The sequence below is a fragment of the Amaranthus tricolor genome, chromosome 5 (assembly GCF_026212465.1).
Source record: "Amaranthus tricolor cultivar Red isolate AtriRed21 chromosome 5, ASM2621246v1, whole genome shotgun sequence".
NCBI classification, from domain to species: domain Eukaryota; kingdom Viridiplantae; phylum Streptophyta; class Magnoliopsida; order Caryophyllales; family Amaranthaceae; genus Amaranthus; species Amaranthus tricolor.
This window is the reverse complement of record NC_080051.1, coordinates 24,797,278-24,824,713: the sequence shown is the minus strand read 5'-3', so window position 1 is coordinate 24,824,713 and position 27,436 is coordinate 24,797,278. Positions and strand designations below refer to the sequence as shown.

General features: G+C 28.8%; 2 protein-coding genes across 2 annotated transcripts; both read left to right on the top strand.

Annotated features, from left to right (window-relative positions):
* The first annotated feature begins 6,734 nt into the window (after positions 1-6,734).
* LOC130813025 (RGG repeats nuclear RNA binding protein B-like) lies at positions 6,735-10,366 on the top strand. Its single transcript, XM_057678704.1, has 6 exons — positions 6,735-6,992; positions 7,660-8,389; positions 9,209-9,329; positions 9,437-9,598; positions 9,685-9,801; positions 9,884-10,366. The coding sequence occupies exons 1-6, from the start codon at positions 6,878-6,880 to the stop codon at positions 10,106-10,108; spliced, it is 1,470 nt and encodes a 489-aa protein (XP_057534687.1). The 5' UTR covers positions 6,735-6,877; the 3' UTR covers positions 10,109-10,366.
* An 11,642-nt stretch (positions 10,367-22,008) lies between these two features.
* On the top strand, positions 22,009-23,309 carry LOC130813024 (uncharacterized). The gene has a single exon (XM_057678703.1). The coding sequence runs from the start codon at positions 22,221-22,223 to the stop codon at positions 23,211-23,213; it is 993 nt and encodes a 330-aa protein (XP_057534686.1). The 5' UTR covers positions 22,009-22,220; the 3' UTR covers positions 23,214-23,309.
* The last annotated feature ends 4,127 nt before the right edge of the window (positions 23,310-27,436 follow it).

Sequence of the window (27,436 nt, the reverse complement as noted above, 5' to 3'; positions counted from 1 at the left end):
TGAAACTTTGAACACACTACGTACTAGTCTTTTTGGGTACGTTGTACATACATACCCTTAAAGAACGGTTGGTAGCTTGGTCACTCTTGGGGGTCATTGGTCAACAACTTTATCTCTTAGATTATTTTGGATATAATTTTGTAGGATTTTGGCACCACATCTATTTTAACTAGAATTGAGAATAACATCATTTTAGTATATGAATAAGTATATAAGTATAGACTAGCCTAGCTAATATGTAGATTTGAATGGAAAAAATTATATTTATTTTGGATAGTAAATAGATCTTAAACGCTTAATTATATGAGGATTTAAGTGTTTCAGATTCACTCACATATGCTAGCTCCATACATGGTCGTGCACCCACTTAATATTTACATTTTAGTCGTTATTAATAATTTTTTATGAATGTAACTTGTAAAAAACTTTTAATGAAGATTAATATCCGATGTAGTCCTTTATCCCATTATTCTTTAAATTGGCGCATCATCAAATGAGACATATAAATATATGATTAATTATAATATGAGAGAATATCATAATTAATAATTTTCATAAAATTTCAAAGTTAGATGAAGTGCGGAATCTATCTACATATTTTATTCTCCCTTCTATTTTAGTCATTTATTTGTTTTTTTGGCACAAATAAATTATTTTTTTTTTCCCACTCACTCCTCCCTTGTGATCTTCCTCCCTTTTTCTTAATTATGACATACCAAATGAAATATTTGACTACAATAATATATGTAGTTCCTCATAATTAATGTTAAGTACTTATTTAGTTTTAAAAGGCTAGCAAGAGAAATATTATTTTTATGGACTATTTTATATATATAGATATATTTATTTTAATTTGACTCAAAACTGAATTGAAAATTAATCATAAATAAAAAAAATTGATCCATAGTTGAAATTTTGCTCAACTTAAAAAAATGGAAAAAAAATAATGGTAATCAAAAGCCGATGGTTAGTGTTAGACTTTTCCAATTTTTGAAATTGTTTCAAAAGAAGAGATGATTAGTAATCTTGGAGAGGAGTAATTCACGTTTAGGTGTTGTTCCATGATGTTAAAACATAGTACAATGGGCATTATATTTAACACGAAGGATGGTGGAATTTTAGGACACACTTCCAACATATGATCAGGTTATGTGTTTAAATTTTAATATAAATATTCACAAGTTTTATTTGTATATGTATCACTTAAATTATTTAAAAACAATTAGTGTCTACAGAGCTATAAAAATTAAATATAGACATGATTGATCTCTCATTTCCATTACAAATTTAAAAAGTTGGCTTATTAATTTATTCTTAAATTACAGAGGAAACACCTAATATTGTCTGCTACTTCACACTACATTTACAACTTAATTTATCTTATACTTTAACACTACTTTTACAACTTAATTTAATTTAACTTTTCGTCATATAAGATTTAGTGGTATTATAAAAATGTCACTGATATATATTTTTAGCGTAATAATTATTGGTTTTTATTTTAAGTATATAAAGTAATTTAGTGATATTTTATATGGTTTTTAGTGACATATGTAATTATTACTATACTCTATAGTGACATTTATAAGCAATGTCAGTGTGTATATATATATATATATATATATATATATATATATATATATATATATATATATATATATATATATATATATATATATATATACATATATACATATATATATACATATATACATATATACATATATACATATATACATATATATATATATATATATATATATATATATATATATATATATATATATATATATATATATATATATATATATATATATATATATATACCATTAGAAATTTAAAATAATGACATTTAAGTTAAATATTATTAAATATATTTCAATAAAATATTATATTGTAGTGTCAATATAGAAAGTTTAAACTAGTTACTCCATTAGATTAAAGATGGTTACGTTTGTTTTTTTTGGTTTTCAGTACAATTCAAATTTCTTTAAATGAAATATTCTAATTTTAAGTAACTTAATAATGATACGGATAGAGTAGTAATTAACAATTAGGGTTTTTAGTACTAATTTTTTTTTTTATTGGTTTTTGACTTTTTAGTTGGTTAAACAATAAAAAAAATTTTGTAAAAGACATTAAAATAAGCTCAATCATAATAACTTTTTATGATTGGCTTTAATATTATTTTTTAAAAAAAAAAACAACTTAGCTAGTAAAACCAATCAACAGTTACAATTAATAGCTTCAGCTAATAGACATTATCAAATAGATAATCAATTTTAAAATGGTTTAAGGAATAATTAGACATTAGTACAACCAATAATCAATGGTGATGCTGGTGAACTGCTTTTTCTTGTCTTTAGCTTTTTACAACTCTCTTTTTTGTATTAATTTAATTACCTTTTGTCGTCACTCTTGATTAATGCTAAATTACTTTTTTTTTCAACCATCATAATTTTTATTTTTATTTATTTTATTTTTTATGCTAAAATTACTTTCTATTATGTTATGTTTACTTTTAAGATCTGAGGAGATTATAATAATAATTGGTCGGTGCTTTTTGATAGAATTTTATAAATTTAGTTAGCGGCGCAAGAGTCAAACTTTATTATTTAGTCCGTTGGTTTCATTTGTTATTGGCATTTAATTTTTATGTGAATTTTAATGTAAATTTAAAAGTTAAATAATTTTAATTATGAATTTTTTAAAATTTTAAAAAGTTATATTTAAAAAAATATTTTGAGACGAATTTATCAGATCCCATATAAATATATTTTTCATATAAATCAATGAGAAATTATAGTCAAAATTTAACAGTAAAATGTATAAATTTTATTTAAAAAAAAGCATATAAAAATAGAGAGAATATCAGTCTGGAGTGTTGGGATACTTGCGTAAGTAAGTTAAGTATGGATTAATATATAAGGTAAGCAAAATAATTTGAGTTTTAAATATCACTAAATTATTTTATTATAAATGATTATTTGTTAACTTATATTATAAACTGAAAGAAGTTTGAGATAGTATTAAGTAAGAATGAAACCCAAACCTTGTTACCGTATTTGAAAAATAATGTTTGCTCGCTAAATGAGATAAAAACAATTCTCTATTTAAACAATGACATATTAAAGTGTTATTACGCAAGTGAAATAGTGAAGTTAAATGGGGCCGGGCCGGGGCCCTATTTGTATACATGCTCTATTGAATTGTTAACTTCATATATTTACTACTCCAATTTGTAATATTTGATGTAATAATGATTAACAAAGAATCACAAAATAAAACAAAGTTAAGTCTTCAAAGTAGTTCAAATGAAATTTGAGGTACGTAATTCAAATTTTTACATAGCCTTCTAATTTCTCAAGCTTTAAATTGCAAAATTTTATCATTTTTAAACAAATTATTCTACTAAAAACTTTAATTTTTTTTGTGAAACAATTTTTCTAGTAGTTCGGTTATTCGAACATAATTATTTTGCTCTATTGCCTATTTGGCCCTTTAATTGTTGGAGTTGCCCTATATTATTATGTTGAGAAAATTTGAAATACTTAAGCCAAAAAAAAAAATTAAACAAATAAGCTAAGAATCAAACTATTTTCAAAAGTAAGTGTGAAAATCCAAAATCTGTGTTTGGAGTTGTTCGCAGTTACTAACTGCAAACAACAAATAAGACAAAATAGTTGTTCGCAGTTAGTAACTGTGAACAGCTAGTTTGTCTTATTTGATTCTTATTTATCTTCATATAGTATTGTTACCTATAAGGGTAAGCATGGTTCTTGTGTATTGGATAGTGATACTGTTTCGGCTGGACACATTCACCTGACATCTTCTGTCATTAACAATGTTATTAGAAATTGTGTTGCTAAAGACCCTTTCATTAAGGTATCTGTCGTACGGCAGATGGTTAAAGATCGTTTTGGTGTGGATGTGAATTATAAGAGAGCGTGGTATGCAAAGCAACAAGCGTTGTTGTCCATTTACGGGACCTGGGAAGGTTCTTACTCACTCCTTCCACGCTTTTTAGATGCTTTGCAAATTTCCAACCCGGGGTAAGTACTTGAGTGGTATTTTAAGGAGGACAATGACACGGGTGTATACGTGAGACCTAATATTAGGACCTTCCAACATGTCTTTTGGGCCTTCAAACCTTGCATCGAAGGCTTCAATTATTGTAAACCTCTTATCGCCATTGACGGCACACACTTGTATGGTAAATATCGTCATACCTTATTGACTTTCATTGCCTAAGATGGTGATAAGGGAATATTTCCATTGCCCTTTGCCTTGGTAGAGAAGGAGAATATAAGTGCATGGTTCTGGTTTATGGCTTGTATTCGTAAGCATATCACACAGAGGATGAGTTTATGCGTTATTTCTGATAGACACGCTGGTATTTTAGCAACCATGGAAGAGTCGGAATGGCAACCACCTAATGCTTATCATAGGTTTTGCTTACGCCATTTGCTTAGCAACTTCAATCGTGCTATGGGTAATGTTCAGCTGAAGAAGTTGTTTGGTAAAACATTTCAGTACTCATTAACATTAGTACAATTTAATTAACATATCACTTACATTTTCATAACATGTATTTTCATACCACGTGCCATCTTCGCAGCAACACATTACGCACCTGTTACGCCTACGATGACCCAATTTGTAAGTCTTCATTTGCATTTATATGATTAAGTTGTCAATTAAATAATATAATGTTACATTAACTAAATATTAATTGCAGGCACAAGGTGTGGCAGACGTGATGCGGTACAGCCATGAGGAGCCGGTGAGGGAGATTGCACATGGCATGCTCGTCGGCTCGCAGTTCCAGCACTTCATACCGGAAGTTGCTGCAGAGTCCTCAACGACTACCGCCCATACGCACGTCTCATCTCCTGCTTATGACTACCATTTGGAGGAGATGGATCATTCATACCCCGTTGTCGCTGCGGGGACCTCGCAAGCTGGGCCATCACGGTGCCAGTCCCCTCCACTGCCAGAGCGACACCCGAATGCCTCTTACTATCGTAGGAGGCGAAGGAGACCAAACTCAGTTGGATAGGGTAGATGAGGGTCGTGAGCGTTAACGTTTAACTTTTGTGTATTTGGATCGACTATGTACATATATATATATATATTTTTTAATTGAGTTGTATATTTCAAACATTTGTATATATTTTGTTGTATATATATGTTTAATTACTTTATCAAACCTCCAAGCTTTGACTTATAAATGATCGGAGTTTTGGCGATGAATCATGCCGCCTTAAAGATACATCGACTTGTAATTACCTATTCTAATGTCTCTAGTGCAAATACAACAAACAACTCAAAAATAAAGGAAAAAAATATTAATTAACTATTCGCAGTTAGTAACTTTGAACAGCTCCAAACCATAGATTTGAGATTTTCACGCTTACTTTTGAAAATAGTTTGATTCTTAGTTTATTTAATTATTTTTTTTAGCCTAGGTATTTCAAATTTTCATTATATAGATGTATGTATATGTGAATACCTTTTTTTATTTGCACTGTTTTCTTATTTGACTTTTATTTATTATTTGCACAATTTGCCTTTATGGTTACTTAAAAAGTTATTTTACTACCTAAATAGGAGGAAATATTAAAATAAAAATGATAAGGTTAATCTTGCCTTTATCTATTATTATGACTCATTCATTCAAAATAATCACTATTATTAATTATGTCAGATAAATTATAAATTAACCTTCATATAGTAATCCCAAAGTTTTATTCATCTCTCATTATACTTCCAATATAAAAAACATACGTCAGAGTATTACGAGAACGTTTACCTCAATAGTATTAATTGTTTTGGAGTTAATCAATAATGGAGATTTTTTGTAGCCAAATATTCACATCTGAATTTATTTTTAACAAATTTTTATATTCTGCTTGTCCTTTCGTGAATTGGGTATATAATCAAGAAATTAGCCCAGTTATATAATCAAGAAATTGACCCAGTTATAAAATCATTTAATAGGCCCAATTAAAAAATCAATAAATAGGCCCAGTTATAAAATCAAGAGCATGGCCCAGTATCCTCATTTATAGTGTTAGATCGGGAGCATGGCCCAATATGGATATGATCTATCCGCTATCTTTCCTTACGAACTCTGATTTTTGAAGGGACACTGAATTGATGACCAACACCAAGGCCGAAAAAAATATACAAGTCTAAAGCAATGAGAAGGAATAATTTATTATTACATGAAATTGAAGGAGTCTCACCATTAGACACATCCAATATATATCCTTACTAGAATAAATTATCAAAATATAGACTCACCAGTCACCATTGAGACATATAGTCGATCACAAGCATTATTGTAAGTTTGTAAGTAATAACCTTTGCTAAAAGAGGGGAACTAAAAAATTAAATGCAAATTTTTAAATGAAACAATCTCATAGTAAAATAATTTTTATTTGGCTACCCATGTACACTTAGTCTATCAAAGTGATCATTTACATTTCTAAAGTGATCGATTATAAAAATAAGTTAATTATATGAATTTATCTCATGATGAAACAGTCATAAAACAAGTTAAAAGTTAAATTACTGAACCAACTCATAAATCTCTAATTGGGCTTAATTTAAAAACATATTTTCCGTAAAGCCTTTTAGCTTACTGTGACTGACCATCGTCCAAAATCTAATCGTCCCCATTATAAATATCGATGCCTCCGTTTTATTCCCTCATGCACTCCCTTGCTTCCCAAGCAATAAATCTGATTTAAACCCTGGGATCTCATCCCTCCTATTAGGGTTTCATAAACCCTTTTCTATTTAAGGTTGTTTCTTGGTTCATGTCCCTCTAAACCATCCACACTTTCAAAAAATCTCTTTTTTTTCTTCATTAATGGAGAAATGCATTAACACTTTCTCTTTACTCGACGACGAAGAGGATGATAACATCGACAGTCTTGTTGATCGCATGGTCAAAAAAGTCAATGGCGTCAAACCTTTGGAATTTGGTAATTTATTTTCCAATTTTATGGGGTTTTAGTGCTAGGTTCTTTTTTTTTTTTTTTTTTTATGGTTTGCATTATGATTTTTGGTGAATTAATTTATCAAATTTTGCACTTTTTATGTATAATTTTGTGTTTTGTTATTCTGTTGTTTAACAATTTTCTGAGTTTTCTTGGTTTAAATTATTTTAACGTGGATTTGTAGGGTTTCGAAATTTTTGATCAATGTGCTTGGGAATCCTATTATATTCGATTCTGTTTGCAATATTATTTATTTCTCACTTGCCTTTTCTATGATTTCTTATTTCCTATTTTAACCTCTTTTTATGCGCAATGCTTATTTTGGAGAGATTTCTCGTGCTAATTTTATTTTATTTTTGTACATTATTCTGTGAATTGTGATGACATTTATATCTTCTCAATAAATAATTACACATCAAAGATATTATTTTTATTATAAAAATTACCTGTGACTTGTTTCATTCTCTTTTTGCAATTTGAACATTCCCTGTTAATCATAATAAATTACATGAACATTCATGTATTAAATTCATCTGGGGGCATGTTTTTTCCTAGATTTTATACTTTACAATTATTTACATACTTTCTTTCAATGCTCAGTGTGTTTTCATCTTTATTTATCATACTTTTGTTGTTTTTGGGATCATTACAGTCCAAAATGAGGTTGATCGTAAGGAAGGAGATCAAAGTCGTATGAATGGAAATCGTGGAAATAGCCAGGACGGTGAGAATAGGAAAAGTGAAGTGAATGAGGTCACCGGAGATGATCAAGTTCAAACTGAACAAATTGAAGATGGTTGGACGGCTGTTTCGAGGAGTAATGGGAAGGGACACGTTAACAAGGTAGATTTGAAGCAGAACAACAGGAATAAGGAGCGGAGTAATGGTGCTGATAGGAGAGTTTATGGACAGAGGAAATACAATCGTCGGAGTTGGGGTAATGGCAGTGAAAGGAGAGGTTCATATGAGGATCCTTCTCGTGGTAATGTTGCCTCAGTTAGGAGGAGGAGGTCTACCTCTACTAACAGAGGTTATGGCGGTGAGAATAGAGGTAAGGGTGATCAAACTCAAGGTAATGATGGGCGGAGAAATTATTACAGACATGAGAATAAGGGTTATGCTGGCGAGAGAGGTTATGATGGGAATCAGGTTAATGGTGGTGCTTCTGTTAAGCTAAATGGGAATTTGGGTGTTATTGAAGATGACAAATTCAGAGGTGAAGAAAGGAGATACAGAAATGGGTATAGGAATTATGATGAAGAGAGGAGAGGTTATGGTGGTTACAGGGGAAGAGGTAGACATGAGTACCGAAGAACCGTTAATGGTGACTTGAAGAATATTGGGATTGCCGGAGGTGCTGACCATATCAATGGTTCTGGAAAGTAAGCATTATGTTGTCTTATTATTGTGTTATACGTCATAATATTCTTGTTTCAGCAGCTTATGTTTGAAGTTCAGTTGCTTACTTCTATGTATAATTATATTTGGCCGTCCTTAATAAATTGCAATGATGGGATTTTGCACATAGATTACGTAATTGTGGGATCATTTGAATTGTGTTGATAATATTTGGAAATAGTATGATGAATTGAATTGTGTAGATGATATTAAAGAAAAATGGAAATGTGTGGACGAGTATAAAAGCACCTAGTGGAATATGATATTTTCCATAAAAGGAATTGTAACAAAGTAAATGGGACAAACTAAAAAGGAAAGCTTGATAATTTATTGGTAATCTCTTAGGGATAATATAATGGGAGTAATACCTAAAAGCACCTACTGATTAGATTGATTTTGTTGTTGGGTTTGCTGTTTGAGCTTATGAAATCCAATGTTTAATGAACATGGTAGTGGATGCATTGCTTTCTGATCATTAATTAACTAAGGGAAGTAACAATAAAAGAATCAGTCTTGAGAGTAGAGAGTTTGTAATGATCTTTTACTAGTTTCTTTTTCCATCCCATGCCTGTTCTGAAGATCGATTTCAAATGTTGGCATGTTGCACACTTTAATTTCGTAGTTGTAAATTTGTATTAATGGGTCGAATAAAGTTTTATCTTTGTTAGCAACGGTCTCATGTAGAATCGTTCCGGTTCATGTAGCCATTTTAAAGCGTCAGTTCAATATTCTCAAATTGTTATGAGTTAACTTCTGTTGAGCATTACTTCATTTTGTAACCTTTTTTGTAAATTCTGATTCAGGGAAGGTGCTTTGGTTGAGATCAATGATGAGCTAAAGGAGAAAGCAAATGAGCAGAAAAATGAGGAGTCGTCCCTGACAAAGAATCAGGTTAAGCAGTTGAATGGGAAGAAGAAGAAAGAGGTAGATGATAAGTTATATTTCTTTTGTTCTTCTCATCAGTTTATCACAATTACATCTCATTCTGTTTCTGTTGAAATATGAACAAATTTTTTGGCCATTTTCATTAGGAAGCTGTGCTCATGACTCTTGCTGAATATAAAAAAATTCTCTTAGAGAAGAGGAAGGCGCTCGAGTCTAAGAAAATGCAAGAGAGGAGAGTTGCTATTGACAAGGACTTAGAAGGAATGCGAGTTGTCGAGAAGAAACCAGACGATTCTGATTATAAATGGGTGAGTTTAATCTTCAATCCGAGCGTCAACTACTATCAAACTTGTTTTTAGTTTTTCGTTTTAATCTCAAGATGTTGCGTTATCAGGCTCAGGCAAGCAAGACAAATCTTAAGGCAAATGAAGTTAATGATACCAATACCAAGAAATCCAAGGAGGAAACAATGACAGTAGACTGTGAGAAGGAAAAGAGCCGTAAATTTGTGGTACGTATCTGTCTGCCTCTAAGAAAGAAAAGACTAAAGAGCGGTAACTGAGTGATACTAACTTCGGTGTACATTTATGCAGACTTTAAAAACCGATGACTTATTCAAGTCAGCATATCAACGACCTAGGAGTTTTGGTGGACGTGATGACCATGGTAACCATAGGGTTGGGGCAAATGAAGTTAGTGTTCAGACAAACGGTCATGTTGCTGCTCGTGGTCCTGCACGTGCAGCTGTATCTGCTTCTTGCAACGTTCCAACTGACATTGATTTTCCTTCGTTGGGCGCTGCTCCGAATACTACCTAGACTCATCCTCCTGCCTCTGCTCAACTTGGTTCGTGCTCTGCTTACTACCTTTGAACCTAACTTTTTCTAGTTAGATTTCTTTGCTTGGCTTCTAGCCTTCAGCAACTGCATTTTTGGAACTTGGAAGGTTTTCTTGAGGAGAGTGTTATTAGTTTGTTTATATTTGCGTTTATATTCTCTTAAGAGTTTTTAGGAGTATTACTTCTATTTTATTTCTCTTACAGTTTATTTTCTACAATTTTCCTTTTCAACTTGTGATATTGGTAATAAAAATTATGAATTTGGTACTTTTAATTACAAGTGTTTGTGGAAACTTTACAAGATAATTTTGTAATAATATACTATTTTTCTCTATAAAGTTGCCATCCTTCATTCCCTCATGTAAGTCAAGTTGATTATAATTTTATAAAAGCTTAATATTTTTATAATAATATACTATTTTTATAGATTGAGGTGGTTTGGATATGTGCAACGAAAGACTTTCGCCGTCTCTGTGAGTAGGGTAAAAAGCATTATACTAGAGGTTAAGAGGAGTCGAGGAAGACCCGGGAGAACTTGGGATGAGTAAATAAAAGTTGACTTACATGAGTTAAACCTCTCTGAGGGCCTAATTAGGGATAGGGGTAGTTGGAGGTGCCATATCCATGTTTTAGACTACTGATATCCTCTTAGATTATCTTTGGTGTTCTTGCTATTTTGCTTCTCTCGTTTCTCTATTAGTTTTTGTTTTCTTTTTTAGTGGTTGGTTCTAATTATTTATTTTATCTATATGCATTCATTTTATCTTTCCCGTGTAGCTATGTCATCTTATCACCCTCGAGCCGGGGGACTTTTTTGGCTGCGCTCTCCTTTATGGGTATGAGTTGCCGTTGTTTTTCCTTTCTCAGACTCTGTCCATAGTTTTTCTATGAACAGGATACACTGGGTAGGATGATGATGATAGATTTTTATAATATAAATCTACTCAAACGGTATAAATACACTTGATTTTCGAATTATATAAATTGTTAATGAGACGGTTTTATATCGAGAGATGCTTCTTATATACGAGTTAAATAGTCGATCTCATATGGATATGAGCATTGTGAATTATCATGCTCGAGTTATGTAAGACTTCAGAGATTAATAATATAAAGATATTTATGTGGTATACCAATCATAACTTCAATTTAACAAAAAATGATACATTTTTTTTATCCAAGGCATGTATAGTGTTTGATTATTTATCTTTTGGTTTTTGATTAGTCAAATAATTAAAAAAAAAGTATTTGATAAATATTTAGATCAACTAAAAAATGATTTCTAAGCCATAAAATGCTACTCTTAAGATTTTGTTTATTACGTTTAAATTTTTGATCTATTTTTCTTTAATGAACTACTAACAACCAATAATTAATTTTTACTTCCTTCAAGAAAAAAAAAAACTAATTTTTATCAAATATTTTCATTATATAGCTTAACAATTGTCATAGTTGCTTGTAATGTAGTCAATATTACCAAATTGTTAAATTAGCCAACAACTTTAGTTAACAGCTCTAATTAATAATAACTTTGTAAAATAAATTGGCCTTAAATAGGGACCAAAATCAAGTCTTGACAACATAAGATGCTCGAACAACTATATAATTATTAAACTCTTTTATGTCTAATGCTTGCATGTGATATTTTGTTGGAAACTTGGAATAATCAAACTCTAGTTTCCTTTCCAATTAGAATCACCTTCTTTCAATTTGTAGAGCTTGAATTATTGTTTGTTTAGTTAGACCCAATATTGAGGATATGTGCACTTCGCGGTATACATCAGATATTTGGTGACGGTTACATTATCACACTTTCAGCAGTTTTATTATCTTTGGTGACGGTTTGGTATATTTGGTGACGGTTACATTATCACACTTTCAGCAGTTTCAGTATCTTTGGTGACGGTTTGGTGACGGTTTTTTTTACTAATTCTACGGTTACCATCTTGTATTATATAAATATTAGTTGGAGTTAATGAAAGGACAACACAAAATTATTCCCGTATCATAGTTTTCTCACCCGAGTCTTAAGAAATGCATTCAAATTTTTCCTTGGAGTTGATCTAATACTTTTCAATTGCCTCTGAATTTTTTCAATGTTTTTTTTATCCATCAATAATGAATCCTAATCAAAGGTATATTACGTATATATAGGAGGATAAGAAGTTGCACAATACTTAGGTAATTGAAATTAATGCATGTTAAAACCCAACTAAGAACTAGCAGCAAAATAAGTTTTTAAATTCCTCATAAACTTAATTTACATTTAAAATGTATAAAATAAAATAAAATGACTCGAGACATTGAACTAAATTGGAGGAAAATCATATGGTTATGTTGATATTATTAAAGTCCACTTTATCATAAGTTTATGAAAATAACAATGACTATCTTTCACTTGGAGACACGCCAATGGTTATCATCAATATGACGTGATTAAAAACGCTTCTTGAGTACTACCATTATATATGCATAAAACTTCAACTACACTAACCATGTCAACACAACATTTTTTATTGTACACAAAAATTTTTGTATAACATGTTATGAAGAATAAAATAAATTACAACTACTATTAAAAAATCTTTAAAATTTCTATATAAACGGTACATGTGATAGAAAAATAAATAAATAATTAATAAATTTGTATTTCCCCTTGGATCTAGATAATGTTCAAAAGAATAATCTTTAATTCATATTTACAAAACAAATTAATGTTAATATATCATAATATGACGCAATTTAAGTGAGATAATTTCTTAAATTTTAACGTTTTAAGCTGATTGAAATCGATGTACATAATTCTTGTATAACATAAAATGTCTTTAACTATATTATGCATTTTGCTTATAATTAAACACCAATGTAATAGAAAAATGTGGCAATTGAGAGCATACATAATGACCCAAACTGTAAAAGAAACTCACTTGATAATAGTGAATGAAGAATCAAAATTCAAAGTAAATATAACATGACAAGTTGCCATTCCTAGTTGTTATTAAAGACCCATGATCCATTTATGATACAAGTATTTAAGTATATTTTAATTTGAAAAGGTAGCCTTTCATTTCCATCTGCACCTCACCAAATTTAGAAAGAGCAAGAACATGGCATAATAGCTTTGCAGCTTCTAGAATATTGTGCTGGAAGTAAGTTGAACGTTCAAATGCTCAATGGTACGCTGGTGGCTCGTCAACCACAAGAATATAAATACATGTACAACTGGAGTATAATACTATACTTGTATATACTTTTAAATTTCATATATAGCTGTAATTTTATTTTTAAATCTTAAAAGTGTGTAAGGAAATTTGGAAATGGCAAGTGGGTAAAACTTATGTGTTTTACGCACCGTATTTATTCTAATTGAGGCAGGAATTATGAGTATGTATTTGATGTTTAGTGAATGAATGTGTATTCGGTATTCCCTATAGACAGTAGATAGGCGGTGTGTATACGTTTTTATTTGCCCATATTTCACCCACTATGAGCTATATCTGCCCATCTCATATTCACAATATATAATTAGAAGAATTACCCAGAATAATTCAAATTTCTTATAATTTTTCTATAATAATCTCACCTATTGATTAATCATGAATAATCTCAATTTTAAAGGGTGTTTTCCTATTGTAAACTTGGTAATCTGGTGACTTATTATAGATTTATAGCAAGTTTTATTATTTTTTTGAAAAAAAGATAAATTAAAATAAAATGTTCAAAAAAAATACAAAAAAAAAAGATATTTAAAAAAAATTCTAATTTTTTTAATTATTCAGAATTTTTATGTGAATTCTCAATATTTTTCTCTAATTTTACATTAATTTTCAATGTACTTTTTTTGGTGAATTACCTACTATAGCAGGTCATCGGATTACCCAAGCTTACTTTAGGCAAATACCTCTTAAAGTTGAGATTATTCATGGTTAATCAATTGGCGGAATTATTGTAGGAAAATCATGAAAAGGTTGGATTATTCTAGGTAATTTTCCCATATAATTAAAGTATTTTATATAATGTTTAATAAATTAACAATGGTTTATAAGATAGTAAACTCTCTAAAAATAGCTTAGTTAAAAGTACTTTGTGTTTGTTAGCGATATATAAAAACTTTTGTAAAATATAATATTTTAATATTAATATTAGTTTACACAAAAATAAAATAAGTTCTTAAGGAATATATGACACGTGAGATGGTATATAAGTTTAACCTTAATGGGTATATCAATTGTCTATGGTGTATGGGGATGAGTTTGAAAACATATACAAATAGATAAACGTGCGTATAAAAGTTTTACCTATTACAGATAGCGGTAAATAATTAGTGAGTTTGAAAATTTGAGATGGTACAAGAATAGAAAAGTCTATCTATTTTGGCATTCCTATATAAAATAATAATAAATTTAATAATTTAATAATGATCACTCTTCACTTTTTATGAATAAAATAAATAAAATATATATAAGATAAAATAAAGGATATAGTAGTACTAAAATGCAAAGGGTGGAGTACGTAGAAAGGTCATTTGACTCCCAAAATGTTAAGTCATTTGAAAATGGCCATTAAAACAAAACTTGCCCAATGAGGATAATCTAGCCAGCCTAACAATCTAAGCCAATTTATCCGTGTCGGAGTCAGATTTCAATGTCACAATCAATTTATAGAAGTATATATTATCCACAATTATTATTCATTTGTTAATATTGTTTTATTTTTAATTTTTAAAAAAATAGTCATGCGAGATTTATAAGATTTATTTCGATGATACTTTATGATAATGTTTTTTTATAATTTTTAATTACATACAACTAAATATATTAATAAAAATATAAACCCCAATACAATACATTGGAGAGGGTGAAAGTAAAATAAAGGTGTAGCAAACATGTATTATTTAAAAAAGGTGTAGCAACTAATTTTAATTAGAAGTACTTTTTCTTATCGAGATGGCCGGAGAATCCAAAGAAAAAAATAATCATTATAGCTGGTGAGAGTTAAATTCCTAATTCTCATCAATTTATGTTATCTCCCCATAAAGAGACCTTTTACACTATAATTGATATTTAAAATCATGTGAGATATTACTAAATTGATATCAACACCTAATTTCATAATATTTTAGTTAGATAACTAAAAATGTCTGTGGTTAAAATTTAGCATTGATAATTCTACGCGGAGGAAGTATGTTTTAAAGATAAGGTAATCAATACAAATTCTTGTGAGAGACCATATCTAGTTGAATCCGGCCTATAAAGAAAATATATAGTAAAAGTAAACATTAAACATTAATGGGTTGGATCAGAGAGACATCTCTCAGGAGATCGACTGGGTAATTAGTTAGGTTAGGATTCCATCTTCACAAAATATATCACTTATAAAATAAGATTTTAATTTAATTCATTAATTCTTACTCTCAAAAAACTGAAATACCAGTAAAATATTGATAGTGTATCTTACTAACAAAAAAAAATACAAGTGTTGTATAAGACCGTCTCACTATGAAACGAGCCTATATAATTAGCCCTTTCTATGGAGGATCGATTTTGGTCTTTAGTTGTGTTTGGCAATAATAAAGTTACAATTTTACAAGCGGTGTTTTAGGTTAAGCGTAACAATTTTGCTTGAGGAATCAAGCCTCTTTCTAGCTTTAGTCCTAGGCAAATGTCTACTTTGCCTAAGGTCAGGAACGATCCTGATGATCACCCTAAGAATATAAAAAGTAAACCATAAGTGATCACTTTAAGATAATAAAAGTATTTTATATAATCTAATAGAGATGATATCATCATAAAACTGTTTCATTTAAAAAAATGTCAAAAAATTTTTTATCAACCATAATGCAAAGGATAAGTTTTCAGATAACGTCGAGCCCATTGGATGGACCATTTTTCGACTTTGTTTGAAATTGTCTAAAAGTTGCACTACGTTAAATATTTATTCCTACGTGTATTAATTCAATTACTAATTAAAATTTTATCCAATTGGTGAATTGGATAAGTCTTGTATATCTCTTAATGACTTCCAGACTTTCAGTAACTAACTATGACAATCACAGCCCACAATTCACAATCACCATACTCCTGATCTATTTTTGGAAAGGACCAAGTTAATTAGAATCAATTTCAAAACATTTTCCAAAAAAGATGATATATACTTGAACTGAAACAAAAATCATTTCTCAATACTCAACTAAATAGTCTAAATAAATAATTAAAACATCCATTTACGTCGTCAAAATACACACTTTATCGTCCGTTTGGTTAGTGGTACTAAATAGTGGTAATGAGAATGATTTATTGTGTAAAGTTTCATCAAATGTTCCATGTCATTTCCAAGATGATGAAACTTTTTGTCACAAAAATGTTTTTTGTTTACAAATTTTCATTACTACCTAATACCACATCTCCTAATGATAATGCATTGAAATGAAGTTTTTGAAGAAAATGAGATGATTAAAGTTGGACAACATAGCCAATTAGCCATCAAAGTAGCAAGAGATTTTTCAACCAAAATTACACTAGTTTTTATTCCTATGACCACCGTTTAATACCATCTATCAAATGGACCGTTAGTTAGTTTATATCAAATATCAAAACAGTCACTTAATTCTTTAAAAAAAAGTCATTTTGAATGTAAAAATATGCACTTGAGTTGTTTGACATCCATTTTAAAAGCCTAAATGACTATTTTTACTATAAAAGTGATAATTTAACAATCAAACTTGATATTATGGCAGTTTACAACAAAATTACTATTTCAAGCACACAAAGCGTTGGTATAAACAACATATGTTGAGAATATGACAATTTAAAAGCCAAAGTGATTTTAACTACAAAAGTTAGGGTTCTAACATTGTAACTTTAGATCGTATCAGTTTAGCGAAAATGCATGATTTTCATTATTTTTCTTAATTCGGCTCCTTATAAAAATTTCTCTCATCGTAAGTTGGCTCAAGCAAAAGATGCTAAAGAATAGAACCTAACATCCACTCAAGTCGGAGAATAAAGATTATAAATGTTTATCTTACGAGAAGAAAATAAAACTGACTATAGACTAGAGCCTTAGTGAAAGTATGTGGAAACTATTGAGACATTGTAACTTGACGGGACAAAAAAGACCATCTTAAATGGCATCATGGAAAATGAAAATCAACATCTATATGTTAATGATAAAAAATTCAACTACTCCTTTTTTTCTTGTGAAATGGAGAAGTTCATAAGATTTAAAGTTTGTGAAGGAAACCTTGTTGCCTTACCAAACAATTAAAAGTAAGGTAGATAGTAAGACATTTGTGAAATTGTGTGGGGATACATGATGTTGTTAAGAGAACGCTAGAGGATGTGAGATAGGCTTTGAAAATCACAAGGGGGCATGATGCTCATGAACTTGTATATGTTATAATAGGGTGATGGACACTTTGGCCATATTCTTGATGACGAGCAATGTGTGTCACCAAGAAGGGTGAAATTTATTGAAAGAGATTTATTGGATCTTGAGGAAAAGATTGTTGAGTTAAGAACTAATTCATCCATTGATGATGAGGTGTTTGATAGAGTGCAAGCAACATTGTCCTCAAGATCAAGAACCAAGTCAAGGACAATGGTCATGAAGCAAGGGCTCTTATATGCTAAGAGAGTGAAGCTAGAAAGTGAAGATACAAGGGTTGTTTGATAGAGTGCAAGCAACATTGTTCATGAATGAGAAAGAGCAATTACTTGTATATTTGTGAGAAAACTACTTGTGAGTGCAAACAAACTCTAGAGGAAGAGTTTGTGTATATATAATCTTAATGTAATTGTTGAATTATCATTACAAAACATAAATCATTTGTTTTGGGGAAGAGCTTACCAACAAAATTTGGATATTGATTTTTTTTAAAAAAAAATTAATATTAATAGTCCAACTTTTTACTCATCTGTTGTGAATAATTTCACATTTAGATTATTTATAATAATTTAACCTCTATTATACACTTACAAATAATATACCGTATTACTAATGATAGGTAAATATTAAATTATTAGAAAATAATCTTAAAATGAGATTATTAACTGCGGACGAACAAAATATTAATTACTAATATAATTTTTTTTTCAAGAAAAAAGGAGTCACTCTTTGAAAGATGTAGGGGTGAGTGGACCACTCCATGACCATGTATTTGATGTCTAGAATTAGTTGAAATGTCTTCTCACGTCTCTCAAGTTAAAGATCATGGGTTTTAGACTGACAATTGTGAGTTTTATTCTCTTGCAATTGAGTTATGCCGTTTGGTAATCGGTGGACAACTCCTTTCCACCCTATGACCTATCAATTGCTTACTCATGGGTCTTGGGAGGATAACCAATCGACAATTCATGTTCCCCAACTATAAATTTGAGTTTTTATTATTACCCTTAATGGAAAAAGATAAATATGATTTGAACTTATTTATTTATTTATATAAATATATCTTCTTAAAATTAATTATAGTGTAATTACTCAGTTTTAATACTTCCTTCATTTCGAATTACTCGTAACATTCGGAATATTGCACTATTTATTCATCAACCTTAGTTTATTATTATTGTTTAATCTATAAGTTAAAATATGTCAAGTGGAATTTTGTTTGATTCGTCTCTGTAAAGATTATTAATATTCTATTTTTATAATTTTTTATTATATATAATTTGAGATATTGAGGATTGAATTAGTACATTAAATTGCATTAAAAAGTAAATGTTGCAAGTAAATTGAAATGGAGGTAATATATACTTAGGATACCTATAAATACAATCTTTTCGATGAACATTTTAATTGCAAATATCTTTCGATTGTATGAGTAATTGAGTAGTTTTTAGAATAGTGTGGTGTCAAATTTTATTTTATCTAGAAATTAATATTACTAAAAATTAAGTGGTAAAATTATAGAGTTGGCATACAATTTTTTTTTTCAATTATTGAGCTAGGGCTTGGCTTCTTTATACTTTTTTCGTTCCGTTTTAGTCGCTAAATTTGCATGGGCACGGGAATTAAGAAAAGTGATTGATTGTTAATTGAGTATAGTATTTTATAGAGTATAGTATTTTATTATTGTTAATTGAAAAAGAAAAAGGAAAAATAGGTTGCTATGTTACTTTCTTTCGGTAGGACGGTCTCAAAATAATAGGAGTAAGTATATATAAATTTATAATTTATTTTAGTTGGGCTCTAAAATTCATATATGTGGTGCATCTCACGATGAGACCTCCTCGTACAACAACGAGAAATTAGAATAGTTACAAAACATGTAATCCATAATTAAATACCCAATGAAAATACCTATTTAGGTATAAATGCACTTAATTCATATAGATGGGGAACATTAAATTTGTTTTTATATTCTCTGTTATAATTGGAAACAAAATAACATTTGACATCAATTAGTCTCATAATACAATTTTTAAGGGATATTCGTAAACACTAAAATTTTCTATATGATGGTGACATGATTTTATAATTGTAGTGTAGCCGTTGCGAGGTGGATGAATGTGTGATGAATAATACTTTATTTTCATAAAAGGTTATGATACTTACAATACTTATAATTGTATATAAAAATTAGTAAATTCATATTTATCATCAATAATTTTAGGTTTTTAAAGAATTTAGTATAGAAAATTGAGAATAATTAATATTTTTTATAGCTATTTTAAAGTCCCAAGAAAGAATTAATTATAAAATAATAAAATATAATTATAGTTTATGTTTTCAAAATAAAAATGATAATGATTTACATAAAAATATACAAAATTCTTTCTTATATACAACTCTTAGGACTTTATATATCATTTTTCTTTCTTATACACAACCTTTAAAACTGTATATATCATTTTTCTTAATATGATATAATTTTAAAAACTATATTTTTTATGTAACCAAGAAATTTGATATATTCAATACATTTAATTGATTAAATGAGTTAATAACTATAGCTAACAGTCATTTATTAAAAAAAACCTTAAAAAAAAAATAGAGCCCCCAGGATTTAAGAGACCTGAAGACTAAAGGCATATGCGACAGAAAGAAGATGTGGGGAATGTGTTTTGAACGCTAAAGCAATGGGTTGGCACGTGGAATTCAAGTGCATTCAATTTATTTTTATTGCTAGAGTGTACAAATAATTACTGTCCCCGTTCTCTAATGTTTTTTTGGAATACTCTATTTTGAGGAGAGAAAAATTTAATTAATATTTTTGACACATATTTAGAAGATAAACTATATCCATGTGAGATCTCGTTAGATTCGTCTTAATATATACTTTTTATTATGTATATTTAGAGATATTAAATATTAAAATTTGCATTTAAAAACCATACAAAAAGTAAATGGGAAGAACAAAATAAAATAGAAGGTGTAATAAACATGGTATAAATTTAGGAAACTTTTTTATTGTCAACTAGGGTTTGAATTTGTGGAATAAAAATTGTAGTAGGAATATGGCAACAGAATATGCCAATATGATGTTATGTTAGATATACAAATGAGAAAAATCATTGTGTATTTGTAAGGGACTTGTTTGAACTTGAGAGTAGAATACATGTAATGCTCCAACAAACTTGCGTTGCCAAATAACTTCCTAAGTTGTTTTAAAAGTTTTAACATAGAAGTTTGACACATAAATTTTAAAAATACATATTAGAATTATCAATTTAAATTTTTAATTAAATTAATTATTTGATATGGTATTAGAAGTCAATATAACAAAAATGTCATCGAATCTAATCTCAGCCATGAACCACTCTTAGAATTAAATTGGAATGTTTCTCGACATTTACATTTCTAACCCAAAAAGCTTTTGTGTGAGCGGGCATGTAAGAGTACATATATAGCAATTCTAGGCATTAATGATCAACTTAAATTTTTAGTTGAATTGATACTTTAATAAGAAAATCATTTTATAAATTTTATGAATGAAATTAAACGAGCGATTAAAATTGGTAGATGAAAATTAAAAAAAGTGGTGAAAACAATTCTATAAAAGGAAAAACTTGACAAAATAAAGTTGAACTTAAAAGGAAAGTTAAGAATCAGGTTTTTTTCTCGGCTCGAGAGCAAGTACTATTTTTCAAAAAGGGTTTGGGTTCGGTTATCACTCATCCCATCCTATAATAAAAATTGAAAAATGATATATACAACCCTCGTTGTATATAAGAAAATATCTTGTACATTCTTATGTAACTTATTATTGTTTTTGTTTTGAAAACATAAGATTCTTAATTATATATTACTATTTAATTATTAGTTCTTTCTTTGGAATTAAATAACTACAAAAAGTATTAAGTGTTTTCAATTTCTATACTAGATTCTCTTGAAAAGCTAAAATTATTGATAAGAAATAGAATTTGCTAACGTTTATGAATAACATAACCCTTATATTAAATCTTTATTATTATTTTTAATAACAACAATTAAACGGACCGTAAAAGTAAACTTCAACTTATAAATTAAGAGATATTTTATATGATAACTCTAAGTTTTTTACTTTTTCACGTAATATACAAATGTTTCTTTAAGTTCGTGTGGCGACTCTAAGTTTTTAATTAATTTTTTCACTTAATAGGCAAATTATTAAAGTTTTTGTTAAATTTATGTTATTATTTATCATGGCAAATTTTTATCTTAAAAACAGACATCATGATCATCTTTATTTGCATATTTTTCGAAATTTGAAATAAATACTTAATTATTTAACAAAAAACTTAACCATTTGTATTCTATATGAAAAATGGAAAATTCAAAATTATCATATAGACTAAAAAAAAGTTTTAAGTGGAATTTCCAAAAACTAAAAAATACACCCTACCTATTAAAGGATATCATCCCACCTAAATAATATTTCAATACCAAATAGAAAAAACCCCCACAAAAAACCGGATAAACCCTTCTCTCCTTTGTTTTATCCCAAGAGTCACCCTTATTTTATTCAGAATATTCCCCCTTAAAATTCTTACTAACTTGTATTCCAACCCCACTTCTTCCCCCTTTATATTTCCCTCTCTTCCAAATTGGAGCAACCCAAATCAAATCCATTTTTGTACGACTACTCTCATTTAAAAAAAAAAAAACCCAAAAAAATGGCTGTTAATGTGAGAAGATGCAATAACCGAGTCACTGAACCTTTCAATGAGAAAGTTCGTGCTAGAATTTTCAGTTCCATTTCTAGCACTACTAGTACCACTAGCGGTAGCGAGCACGACGCTGAAACCGACGTCGTTTCTTCGTCTTATTCATCTCCATCTATGGCTTCTTCTTCTTGCAATTCTCCTTGTCTTTCTCACCTTGTTCAGAACTTTCTAGAAAACAACTCCCCTTCTAATAACACTAATTTAACCAATAATACTAATTTTGAACCCATTGAAACTCATGACTCGTCCGATTCTGACTCGGAGGATTTCCTCCGGTCTGATCCTACCGCCATGATTCACGATGTTATCAAACCGATTATTTGGAACAATGCTGATCTTTTTCGCAACCAGCTTCTTTCAAATGTGACAAAGGCGATTGCGATATTTTCCATTTTCAAGAGTAAAAATAAGTCCATGTTTAATCGGAATTTAATGGCGTATCTTCGTCAAATCGGGTACAACGCTGGAATTTGTAAAACAAAATGGGACGCCTCAGCTGGAGGAACCCTAACAGCCGGAAATTATGAATTTATTGATGTTCTCAGGCCGAATACGTCGGAAAGGTATGTAATCGAAGCGGATTTCTCCGATGAGTTTGAGATCGCGAGAGAAACGGAGAATTATAGAATTTTGAGAGATTCATTACCAAAAATTTTTGTTGGAAAAGTTGAGGATCTGAAGAAAATCTTACGGTTATTTGGCGATGAAGCTCGGAGATCGATGAAGATTAACAGCTTAACTTTACCGCCATGGAGAAGAAATCGTTATATGCAGATGAAATGGCTTGGTCCATACCGACGAACTACAAATTATCTACCGGCAAATTCCGTCGTTTCTTCGCCGGAAGTTTCAAAGTTCGCTGTCAAATGTCGGTTTGTTGGATTTGTTGTTGCCGCTGATAATGGCCGGTTTTTGGTACCTCCGGCGACTAGAACTAGATAATTTAGATCAATTAATTTGAGTTTATTTTTATGGATTCATTATGGTGTAATTATAAAAAGAAATTAAATATAGTAAGATGTCGGAAATTTCAAGGGATATTTTTGAACGTAGTCTCAGTTTGATTCTTCATTCTTCATTTTTTAGTCTAATTAAAATGTTTAATTAGATTTTTTAGCAGTTAATTAAAAAACCTAATCATAGTAATTTAAAAATATGGCGTGGATTGAACCATTATAGTATGAACTGATCACTAATGGACGAATAATATTAAATTTAGCATAAAATGATAATTATCTAAACTATAAAATGAATATTATAGTCCCATGGATGTGGACATTCTATTTCTATATAAGAAGAATGGACCACTAAACATTTTCTTGCTAAGCAATGAAGTATTTTTTTTCATTTTCTCTTTGCTTATAAATTTCTCATTTAGGTAAAATGTTTATGATGCCCTAATAAAAGTGATAATTTACAAAGAAATTTATTTTTTGATTGATTAACAAATTTAAAATAAGTTCAAATAAAGCAAATTGTACATTAGTGGAATAAAATAAGTAATTTGGAAATTAAGGTACTAATATATTGAAGATGGTGTTATCAGTTATGCATTCTTTGACCTTTGTACCATATGAACTATGAGTCGAGGAGAGTTAAAATTATCAATTAAGAAAATATATTTTTTATCGCTATTTTTATTCTATTCTGAAATAATTAGTTGTTTAAATAAATTATAGTACTAGGAAACTTTAAGCTTACATTAAATAAAGAGTTTAATCTTCAGATTTTTTTTTTGGTTTTTGCTAGTAATTTTTAATAGTGGTTTCATATTTGTTAAATATACATTTTAAGTTCTATATGAATGCAGATTATTCACAAAGCTAACAATATTCTTTCATTTAATCTCATTTCTAAATTTATTTTTTTTACTTTCATTTTATACCTATATTTATGTCATTCCTTATTTTATATAATATTTTCAACAACTATATAATAAATGTTTGTAAAGTAATTATAACAATAACAATTAAATATAAATAACAAAAGCACACTCTTTGAGTTTGATTTCATAAGATTTTGCTACTATTTTATACTCAAAATTGTGTAAAATGGTGATTTGGTGATAGCCTTTTCACACCTAACTCATGAATCATGAAAAGTAAAATACAATATATATTAGTTTTCATTATACTTTTTCCATTTCATTATAATTATTATACTTTACTTTTTACACAATATAATGCATAATTTTTATTATTTATATCTTAAGATAAGCTTAGCTAAAAATTATAAAAATTTAATATTATAAAAGTATTTGATTAGACGATTTAAATAAGATTCTATATGACTATATTTATCTAACACCCTAACTACAATATATAATATAAGCTTAAAAGATAAATAGTAATAATAAATCTTATATACTGAGTATTTTAGAATGGATGAAATATATATTTAAAATGTTTGGTAGTTTTGATCCAAAATAAGAAATGAGAGAGATTGGGATTGTGATGCGGAAAATGAACTGTGTACTGGGCGTAAGGACACGAAACTGAGTGGAAGAAACAACAAACAAAGAAACATGAAACAGCGCAGCTGTCACGTGGGACGATGACTTGTTAAATGTAATATTAAAGCGTGAAATCTGAGCCGTTGGATTAAAAAGATGGAGTGTACTGGATAATCTTTTTCTTTTGCAAACCAAGAAACACATTGGACATGTGTCAATGTTGTTATGGCTTTTGGGATTTTTTAAAGGTCATTATTGTGTACTTAACCCCTCCTTTTCTAATACTTGTAGGATAGACTATCAAATCCTACTACTAATACTCCTATTATTTAATTACGCATTCTTAAGACCCACCACTAATTAACTTATCATGTTGATAATCCAATTATGGCTAGGTGTTGGTCTACAATTAACTTGATGGATGATATCCCAATATCCCATGTGGAGTATAGGTGGCCATAGTATGGCCAGTTTGAGAATTGCACCTATTTAAGATTTGTGTTAATTTGGTTCACATACATTATTGATTGCTTAAGAAGTTGGTTTGGTTTGATTTGGTTTAATTTTAGATAAGTTTGAATTAACGTGATTTTATAGTGCGAAAATGCGTTAAAAAGTTGCAATTGTACTTTTGGACTAATGGATGCGGTAATCACTTACGAGAGTGATGCGGTTATCATAAAGTCTGAATGTCGGTCGAAAGCATGGGTTATCCCTGTTACGACTCCAACGCAATTTTTTTATACCTTTACAATGCGAAATTCAAGAAGTATTGCAGGCTTGTTTTTACACTATGGTCAAATTATAGTTCAATTCTATGTTTGTTTATGGATCAATTGACAAAGATAAAATTATTATTTCTTGGAAATTTATGATGCTAAATTGATAGATCAATTGAGATTATGTGGTTTATGATCCAAAGAACAACAAATGAGCAATTGAATAGTGAATAGACTATTGAACAGCATAAATGAAAAAAAAAAAAAAAAAAAAAACTATGTAGCTAATGCATTAAATCATCAGTTAACATCCATTTTGTAAAACCAATTATATTATGAATTTAATGGAAGTGATAACAAATAAGAAATGTGACTAGAATTTCCTCTAATGTTTTAATACTAGATACAGGCTACCTATTTTTCAAAAACAAATAATAATAATAATACAAGCTACATGTTATATTAACATATTTTGAAAATATTAGGGGTTTAACATACTACCCAACTTAAATGTGATTTTACATAAAAATAAACTAAACACAAAATTATTTTACTATAAATCGACCCGTAAATATCATAGCCAACATATATAAATAAAAGTAATAAAATAATAAGAAAAACAGATTTAATCTCATCCGATTCTAATAAATTCTTATACTTTCTTAATTTGTCTCATGAGAATGACTTAATTTTTATTTTGATTCGTCCCTTCTACTTTGTAATACTTTTCTTTGATAAAAATATTTTCACCAATTTTTTTAATTTCCATCCATAAAAAATATTTTCTATTCTAGTTTTATGAAATCTAAACAATTTAATTGATCCCACATTTTCTTAATCTTTGTGTGAAAGCATCTTGTAGCATATTCATGAGTATAGAAATAATAAATATTAAATTAATTTCACCATTTCAAAAAATATTAAATTCACTAATAACAAAGTGAGAGGATAATTAATTATAAAACATCAAGATTTTTATTTTTAACAAACAACACAAACAATAACCCTAATATATGGATTTAATACATTCACTTTTCATTTGTCAACATTTTTGGTTTTTTGCAATCGAGAGAGTGAGGCTATTATTGTACAATAATCTTCAACCATCAAAGCATCCAATCAATAATTCTTATCTTGTTGTACTCCACATAAACTTACTCCTAGTACTCTCTCCCTTTCATATAATTGATTGAGTTACATAAAAGCAAACTTTTAAATATAATTTATAAAATATATTTATGTGATATATTCTTACTTAATGTATAAATTTTTAATATATATTTTTTATAATTTTTTTATAACGTGTGTAATTCTAGATATTTAAGCTCGAATTATACATGAAAAATGTAAATGAAAAATCAATTGTAATTAATATTGTGGAAGGGAGGGAATAACACAATTAAGCCAAAAATAAACTCTAAAGAATCTAACTATTAATTGTAACTAACATTATGAGTCTAGCTTAAAATAGGTAAAATAAGTTGTCAGTTTAATTAGATAATGGCTAAACAAAGTCGAGTATAATGAATCTTGATGGAATATAACTGTATAAGATTAACATGTACAAATTCTTGGTGTGAGACATTTTTTTAGAGACTATCTTTAATTGAACTGGTCCATAAAGAAAAATGTGGAGTAAGACTAGATATTAAGCTTTGATAAATTGGATTTGAAATACATCTCTCAGAGAGACATTCTCTTAGAAGACTGACCGAAAATAATTTATTTACTTTAATTTATATATAAAAGGTTAATGAGAAATATATTTTATTAACTTTAATAAAAAGGTCTTATAAGAGGAGTAATTATACATCAATTATCAATCAATGTTAAAAAAGAATGATATTAAATATTACTTGTTGAAGTACTTTAAGATGGATGAAATTTATTAGGAGTAGAGATTAGACTTAGATTTCATTAAAGATTGTGAATATATATATATATATATATATATATATATATATATATATAGGGATCCATTGAGAAGGGGTTGA

Bases quoted from the DNA above. Each gene is read 5' to 3' on its own strand.
- LOC130813025 (XM_057678704.1), top strand. From the start codon at position 6,878: ATGGAGAAATGCATTAACACTTTCTCTTTACTCGACGACGAAGAGGAT. The intron at 6,993-7,659 runs GTAATTTATTTT...GGATCATTACAG, and splicing joins CGTCAAACCTTTGGAATTTG to TCCAAAATGAGGTTGATCGT. The intron at 9,330-9,436 runs GTAGATGATAAG...CATTTTCATTAG, and splicing joins ATGGGAAGAAGAAGAAAGAG to GAAGCTGTGCTCATGACTCT.
- LOC130813024 (XM_057678703.1), top strand. From the start codon at position 22,221: ATGGCTGTTAATGTGAGAAGATGCAATAACCGAGTCACTGAACCTTTC.